The 9,157-nt window shown below is 40.6% G+C and overlaps 1 protein-coding gene across 1 annotated transcript in view; it reads left to right on the forward strand.

Moving 5' to 3' along the window:
• The window catches only part of ZNF41 (zinc finger protein 41), a 107,620-nt gene that overhangs the window by 71,170 nt on the left and 27,293 nt on the right, over positions 1-9,157 (forward strand). Inside the window, 1 exon segment of the mRNA XM_007958046.1 lies at positions 60-190. Coding sequence (XP_007956237.1) covers positions 60-190 — 131 coding nt within the window.

Here is a 9,157-nt window from a genome sequence, read left to right on the forward strand (position 1 = left end):
ATTACTATTCTGAAAAGCAAATACAGAGTGTCAGTGAGAGGACCCTGAAGCCTAATTAGCCAGACACAATCTTGTTATTATGTCTTGTTAACAGGATGCAAAGTTCCCAAACCTGAGGTCATCTTCAAGTTGGAGCAAGGGGAGGAGCCATGGATGCTGGAGGGGGAACCTGCACATCAAATCTGTTCATGTGAGTGAGTGCCCAGGCAGATGGGAGACATGGAAATAAATCTCATTTTAACTAGGAGAAGCCAATGCTTTTAAAATGCTCTGAAGATGATCCATCATAAAGATTCTAAACTTTTAGGGTTGCTTGGAGATAGTTGACATTAGCTCCTCAGAGAACTAAATACCATCTTCATGTATGACCCTTGCTGTCTTAGTTTCCTAGTACTACTGTAATAGAAATAACACAAGAAGGTGACTTTAAAGAACAGAAATTTATTTTTTCACAGTTCAGGCGGCTAGAAGTCTGAATTCAGGGCACTGGCTATAGGGAAAAGTTCTCTACCTTTTGGCTCTGGGGGATGATTTTCAGCTTCTGTAGCCCCAATGTTCCTCAGTTCCTTGGCAATCTCCACATGGCCGGTTTCTTTCCCCTGTTTGTGCTTGCTTATCTGTGTATCTGAGCTCTGGTGGTATAGTCATTAAGGCATTTGGCTCCTAACCAAAAGGTCAGTGGTTTGAACCCACCAGCCACTCTGTGGAAGAAAAATGAGGTGATCTACTATTTCCATAAAGATCAACAGCCTTGGAAACCCAATAGGGGTTGCTGTGAGTTGGAATCAACTGGATGACAATGAGAGTGGTTTTCAGGTTTTTTTTTTTTGGTATCTGTGTGTGTGTCTGTATCGAACCTAGTCTTTATATCACTCAGATGTGATTAGGTTTAGGACATTCTCTACACTGATATGGCCTCATTAGCATAAAAAAAACACCTTATTTCCAAATGGGATTATATACACAGGTATGGGGTTTGGATTCCAACACATATTTTTTTTGAGGACACAATTCAATCCATAACATTCCACCCTTTGCCCCCCAAGAAGAATTATGTCCTTCCTACATGCAAAAACACGTTCACGCCATCATATCATCCCCAAAGTCTTTCATTTCAGCATCAACTCTGAGTCCAAAAATCTCATCTTCTAAATGATCTAAATCAAGTACTGGTGAGACTCGGTGTGCTCCATCCTGGGGCAAAATTCCTCTCCATCTGTGGACCTATGAAAAGTAGAATATCAATTATCTGTTTCAACAAGTACAATGATGGAATAGGCACAAAGTCGGTATTCCCACTCCAAATAGGAGATAAATTTCATTAGCTCTCAAAGCTTGAAAATAATCCTCTGTTCTCTGGAACCATCTGGGCATTGGCCATGCTCTCTAGATTCTGAGTGGAGGCCTCTAGGTCCTGAGCATCAGTGGCACCTTCCAGGCCAACTGAGATGACAACCCAGCTCTCTTGGCTTTAGGCTACTCCATCCTCCTGGCCCACTGACATTGACATCCCCACCCCTTCAACCTTAAGCAGCAGCCCCATTCTCCTGTCCCATAGGCATGGCAGCCTAACCCCTCAACTTTGGTCAGTGGCCCCAGTCTTCTGGCCCACAGGGATGGCAGCCCTACCCTCTCAACTTTGGGTGGTGGTCTCACTTTCTTGGTCCACCTGAACAGCAGCTCCACCCTCTGGAACTGAGACAGAAGAAACTGGTTCCACTCTTTGAAACTTAGGAAGTGGTGGTTCCAGCCTTTGAGACAGAGGCAGCCCTGCCTCCTCTACCCCACCATGGTCCTTCAACAGTTCTGCTGATCTCCAAACTCTTGATGGGATGTGCAAAAAGGGCAAGGAGGCCACATGTTCTGACCTCCTCTAATCCCACAAGAGGAAGACAGGATTACCAGCAGTAACCCAAGGCCTATTACTGCAAGATCAGACATGCTGCCTCCCTCCAGCCCTTTCACCACCAACCGTTCCTCCCAAAGCACCCACCACCTCTCTCCTGGGTTCAATAATTCGCTGCAGTGGCCACACAGAACTCACGGATTACGGGGTTTATTAGGGAAGCACCAGGCTACAACTCAAGTTCAGGAAGAATGCTCAGTCTCTCTCCCAGCCCACCATCCCTCAGCCAACAGTTTCTCACAGTCTCTTTCCCAGCAGTGCTGGTCTCTCGGTGTCTCACTCAGCGATGTGTGTTTCTTGCATCTCTTTCCCAGCAGCGCGTGTCTCTTGCAGCAGCACATCTTCCTCAACCAGCTAACAGAGGCCTCTAGGAGGACTCCTTTTGAGCCCGGCAAGGTGGTCAAACTAGCCAATCATAGCATCAGAACTCTAAGCACCTGAGGGAGAGTGGGAACCTCCCAGAACATTGTTTTGTGCCACTCCCAACAGAAATACTCCAGGTGGGCAATCAGGATCTCAGTTGCTAATAGCAATTCCCACCTTGGAGTTTACAAAGACTTATGGGTAGAAAAGCCACACTAAGTAATTTACTACCCCGCAGGATGGTACCTTCCTTTTCTTGGAGGACAACAGATGTTAACAACCAAGTAGCTCCACTGGCCCATTTCCCACCTGTCAAATTCCAGGAGTCAGACAACTTTCCTTTATATTATCCTGTCTCTGTCTCTTTCAGTCTAAACTGACAGGATTTCTGCTGCAGTGGTTGATTAGATCCATCAGTCACAGGCCTAATCTCTTTAGCAAAAGATTATGCAGCCATGCCCTTGGTGAAAGTTCCAAGACGCAGTTCCTTAAATTGTCCATAGAAATGATCACCCCTCCTCTAGTGTCCAATAACCTATTCATCATTTCCATTTAAAGTCTCATCAGAAGCACATTTAATGTCCATTTCTAGCAACATCTGTTCATGGCAACAGAAGCTTTTCCCACAGCTCTTAATTCTTTCTGAGCCCTCATCAGAATCTCCCTCAATGTCTACAATTCTGTCAATGGTCTCTTCAAGGCAATCTTGGCTCATACTATCAAACATCAGAATTCCTCCAACATCTAGCCATCACCAAATTCCAAATCACTTCCACATTTTAGGTATTTGTTAAAGCAGCACCCTCACTTCTCAGTGCCAAATTCTGTCTTAGTTTACTAGAGCTGCTGTAACAGAAATATCACAAGTGGGTGGCTTTAAAGAACAGAATTTATTTTCACACAGTTCAGGAGGCTAGAAGTCCAAATTCAGGGCACCAGCTATAGAGCAAAGGAGCTTTGGTGGTGTAGAATTTAAGGCATTTGGCTGCTAACCAAAAGGTCCATGGTTCAAACCCACCAGTTGCTCCATGGAAGAAAGATGGGACAGTCTGCTTCTGTAAAGATTTATAGCCTTTGAAACCCAGTGGGGGTTGAGTCAGAATTGACTCAAGGGCAGTGAGTTTTGTTTGGTCTGCTCTACAGGAAGGCTCTCTCTCTGTTGACTCTGGGAGAAGATCTTTGTCTCAGCTTCTGTAGCCCTGCTATCCTCATTTCCTAGGTGAGCTCCATTTAGCATCTGTCTTCCCTATTTGTGTTTGCTTGTCTCAGTGTCAAAGCTGCTCTTTATATCACTCAGAAGTGAATAGGTATAGGATACACTCTACACTTACATACATTCATTATCATAACAAAGAAAACCCTATTTCCAAAGGAGATTACATCCACAAGTATAAGGGTTAGTATTCTAATGCATATTTTGAGGGGACACAATTCATACATTTTTGGCAGAAAAGCTATTCCTAATATCTACCTGGGATCACATACCATCCTATCTTCTCTAGGACCTTTTTGTTCTTCTTAGTCCATTCTTAGGAGCTCTCGTGGCATAGTGCCTAAGGATTTGACTGCTAACCAGAAGGTTGGCAGTTCAAACCCACCAGCCACTCCTCGGAAGGAAGGTTGGGCAATTTACTTCTGTAGTGATACCACCTTGGAAACCCAAGGAGGGGTCGCTATGAGTCAGATCCAACTCGATGGCAGTGAGTTTGGTTTTTTGGTTTAGTCCATCCATCAGGAGCTCTGGTGGCGTAATGCCTAAGGCACTTGACTGGTAACCAGAAGGCTGGCAGTTCAAACCCACCAGCCACTCCTCGGAAGGAAGGTTGGGCAATTTACTTCTGTAGTGATACCACCTTGGAAACCCAAGGAGGGGTCGCTATGAGTCAGATGCGACTCAATAACAGTGAGTTTGGTGGGTTTTTTTTTTTTTTGAATTTACCCTGACTCCCTCCATCCCCATAATCTTAAATCCTTTTCTTATACATAAATTCAGGTATTTTTAAATTTTTTCCCTTTTGTTTCATTTCTCCACATCTCCTCCCATGGGCAAGTAGTCTAATGTTTTTGATCTTTGAATGTGTGTGGTATTCTCTTAAACTCTGAAATATTGCTTTATGAGTATGTATTTCTTTTTAACTTTATTGTGGTAAAATATATATTTAACAGTTCGCTGTCTTAACCTTTTTAAAGTGTGCCCCTTCTTTTCTGAGTTGTAGGAGTTCTTTATATATTCTGGATATTAAACTCTTGCTAGATATAGGGCTCTCGAATATTGTCTCCCATTCTTCACTTTCTTGTAAAGTCCTTTGACACACACAAAAATGTTCATTTTGATGAAGTCTAATTTATCTAATTTTTCTTTTGTTGCTTGTGCTTTTGGTGTCAAAAACAAGGGATTCAAGTTTTACCTCTATGTTTTATTCTAAGAGTTTTATGGTTTTAGTTCTTATATTTAGGTCATTCATCCATTTTGAGTTAATTTTTGTATATGGTATAAGTTGTTGAGCTGACTTCATTCTTTTGCATGATCTGATTATCTCAGCACCATTTATTAAAGAGACTGTTCCTTCCCATTAAATGGACCTGGCATCCTTGTCAAAAATAAATTGGTCATAGATGCATAGGTTTATTTCTGAACTCTCAGTTCTACTCCATTTGTCTATATGTGTATCTGTGGTAGTTTAGATTGTGTGTCAACTTGGCTGGCCTATGATTTTGAGTGCTGTGGCAGCTGGATATCGTTACTCCCCATAATGAGATAGGATGTAGTGTAATAAACTCCACGGGGGAATGAATCTGCTGTGAGACATTAATCAGTGGAAGGGGAGTTGCCTTCGAAGTGTGGCCTTCTTTCAGTATATATGGAAGAACTTCAGGAAAGGTCTCTAGCTTTTTGGCACATCTGGGTCCTTCATTTGGCCTAGTCTTCATCTCCAGTTCCTGGACTTGAACCAGCACCCTGCCATGTTTCTTGCCAATCTTGAGATTGTGCCATTTTACCTGCTGACCTTGAGTTTGTCAGCCTTAGCAGCCAGCAGCTGCCTGAGTTAGGAAACACCTCTAGCTCCAGTGGGCCTGGAATAAGAGACAGAGCTGAAGCCCAAGGTCGAGGGGCTTTTCCCCAGCCCCTAGAGCTGGCATTCTGAATTTGAACTTCTAGCTTCCTAAACTGTAAGAGAATATATTCCTGTTTGTTAAGCCACCCACTTGTGGTATTCTGTTATAGCAGCACTACAAAACCAAGATAGAATTCTTATACCAGTACCAAATTATTTTGATTACTGTAGCTTTATAGTATTCTTTGAAATCAGGAAGTGTAAATTCTCCTACTTTGTTCTTTTTAAAGATTGCTATGGATATTCAGACCCCCTGCAATTTTATTTGAATTTGAGGATATGCTTCTATTTCTACAAAAAAGAAAAAAAGAAGAAGAAGAAGAAGAAGAAAAATGTTACTGGAATTTTGATAGGGGTTGCATTGAATTTTTAGATCTCTTTGAGTAGTATTGACATATTAACAATAGTAAGTCTTCTAAACCCTGAAAACAGGGTATATTTCCATTTATTTAAGTCTTCTTTAATTTCTTTTAGCAGTATTTTATAGTTTTCAGTGTTAAATAGTTACTTTTAATATATATAAACTATAGTGCCTAAGGGATTTGACTGCTAACCAGAAGGCTGGCAGTTCAAACCTGCCAGCCACGCCTCGGAAGGAAGGTTGGGAAATCTACTTCCATAGTGATACCACCTTGGAAACCCAAGGAGGTCACTATGAGTTAAAATCGACTCAACAGCAGTGAGGTTTTTTTTTTTTTTTTTTTTTTTTGATTGTACTGTGTATCTTGATTCCATCCCATTTTTAACTCATTCTCTATTGCAATGTATTTATTGAACACATTGTGTTCAACGAATGCAATGACTTCATTCCTTGAAATTGCTGCATAGTATTCTACAGTATGCCAATACCAAATCTTAATCATTTGTCCAGTGATGGACACATAAGGTTGTCTCTGACTCTCTCAGCTAATGCAAACAACTCTGCAATATATTTCAACATTAATGTTCACTTACAGAGTGTGAGAATGGCTCAAGAATGTATATAGAAAGAGAAGGTTTGCCTGATCATTGAGTATTCTCATCCTGAGTTTGACTGAGTACCAGCATATTGTTCTCAGGTTGACTGCACTAATCTATACTTCCAGCAATAGTGCTCAAGGGTTCCTGCTTTCTCAGAGTTTCTGCTAATAATTGGTAGTATTAAAGTTTCTAGTATTTTGGCCAATGATGGGTATGAAGTGGCATCTTATTTTTCATATTTTGCATTTCTCTAATAACTAGTTTGAGCATTTAATTATTCATCTGATATCTATTTGCATTTCCTTCCTATGAATTATTTGTTCATAATATTTCCCTTTGTTTCAATGGACTTTCCTGTCAGTTCCTTATTGATTCATACCCAATTTATTATTTTCCTTTTCTTTCTAGCCTGTTCTTTCTCATTTTCCCCATAAATGAGTTCCCTTAGGTACCCTGTCTACTGTTCACCAGTTTTTTTCTTCATACACCTGGAAGAATTCATACTGAAATTCTGATGACCCCTCTTTTGACATCTCTGGTCTCTGGTTTTCGCTGACATTCGGTATGATATTTAGCTATTTAAAGTGTTCCCATGAGATGCTTCTCTTGATCCTCTATGTGTCAGAACTTAGAATCATCACCCTCTCACCTTTCAAATTTTGTCAAATTCTTTCAGTGTATCTTAAATCTTGCCTCTCAGCCATTTTTAAGTCAATCACTCTGCAGTTCCTACTGCCTTCCCTGTTTTGGAAACATAATTTTTAAATCTCAGTTCTTCTCAGTTCATCTCTCATTTCATTATCTCAGTGTCAAGTGGTATCACCCAAAACCAGGTCCATATTTTCTTATACCTGTATTATGATTCTTCTATTTCTGATTAGATTTCTTGATTTCCATTATTTTTTAAAAGTTTATTTTAAATGCTAATGACAGATTTCATTATCTAAACATTCTATTTGTCTTGTCATGAGCTTTATGAAACAAACCCACAATTATTACTCATTATCTAGTATGTGAGCTCTGGTGGCACAGTACCTAAGGCATTTGACTGCTAACCAGAAGGTTGGCTGTTCAAACCCACCAGCCACTCCTCAGAAGGAAGATTAGGCAATCTACTTCCATAGAGATACTGCCTCAGAAACCCAAGGAGGAGTTGCTATGAGATAGATGGATTTGACTCAACAGCAGTGAGTTTGTGTTTTTGTTTGTAAAAATGCAACAATAATTTTAGTGGGCTATTGAAATGCAACACTGTTACTCTGTGAAAACACAAAACAATTCAGGACTGATGCTAAAGATACATAACCAAACCAGTTGCCACTGAGTTGACTCCGATTCATGGTGACCCCATGTGTGTCAGAGTAGAACTGTGCTCCATCGGGTTTTTAAAAAAGAATTGTTTTTCTTTGTTGTTGAAAATATACACAGCAGAACACTAATTCACAATTTATACACACACAATTCAGTGACATTGATTACGTCCTTCAACTTGTTCAACCATTTTCATCCTCCTTCTCCAAATTGTTATTATTATTTATTAACATAAACTAACTGCTCCCTAAATTTCCTATCTTCTTTCAAAGAGATATACAACACAGCCACATATTTCTAATTCATACTTGAATCTGTATGTTTTGGTTACCTAGTGCCACTCTGACAGGAATATACCACAAATGGGATGGCTTTAACAAACAGGAGTTTATTCTCTTACAGTTTGGAGGCTTTAAGTCTGAGTTCAAAGTGCCAGGTTTTAGGGGCTGGGTGAAAGCCCCTCAACCTTGGGCGTCAGCTCTGCCTCTTGCTCCTGGCCCACCGAAGCTAGAGGCATCTCTTCACTCAGGCAGCTGCTGGCTGCTGAGGCTGACAAACCCAAGGTCAACAAGTGAAAAGGCACTGTCCTGATATTACCAAATCACATGGCAGGCCATTCATTCAAGTCCATTGAAAATCTCAAGATCAGCAGAGCATGGCAGGCTACTGAACAACAACTCGGCTACATGCAGGGTTCAAGGGTGACCTTCCTCAAAGTTGCTTCTTATATACTGGAAGCAGACAACATCCCTAAAGAAGCTATTCAGGTGTTCCAATAGATTCCACAATGGATTTAATTACCAATCGCACCATGGGGAATAACTACATCCAGCTCCCCCTCCACTCAACCAGACCCAGCCAAGTTGACACACAAACTTAACTGCCACACTGTATAATTTCCATAATCTCTGCTCAATTCCATTTTTAACATTTTTCCTTAATGTCTACCCTATCTGATTAAAACAAAACAAAAAAAAAAAAGAAGAAGAAAGAAGAAAGAAAAAAGCAACTACTGTTGGTTTGATTCTGACTTGTAGTGACCATGATAGTCTTCCCTGAATCTGAATCTTTATTCTGTGCTCTATCAATTCACACAATACATTTCTCACCTTGTGATCAGGTTTCACCTGTTCCATGAAGTGGCTTTTAATTACTCCAGCATATATGTCTCTTATTTCTTATATCCAGCCCACAGAAACTGAGAAAAAAAAAACCACAATATTTTGGATTATATAGTAGTTGAGGATTTTACCACTATTTTATTTTTTTAAAGGAAGTAGCTTGAATTAAGGGCCTATTTCCTTTTGTGTATCTTAAAATCTGATCAGGAGAGAGAACTCAGACAGTAATTTGAACAAACAAAGTTAATATAAAGAATTATTAGCTGAGGGAGGGGCAAGGTGGCAGACTAGGCAGAAAGACTGCACAGACCCTCTTCAACAAAGAAAAGGGGAACCAATTAACACAGACACAGAAGATAATCCTGGACCCCTGAGCCTTG

This window comes from Orycteropus afer, unplaced genomic scaffold (genome assembly GCF_000298275.1).
Source record: "Orycteropus afer afer isolate SDZICR_OR568_19922 unplaced genomic scaffold, OryAfe1.0 scaffold00841, whole genome shotgun sequence".
NCBI classification, from domain to species: Eukaryota; Metazoa; Chordata; class Mammalia; order Tubulidentata; family Orycteropodidae; genus Orycteropus; species Orycteropus afer.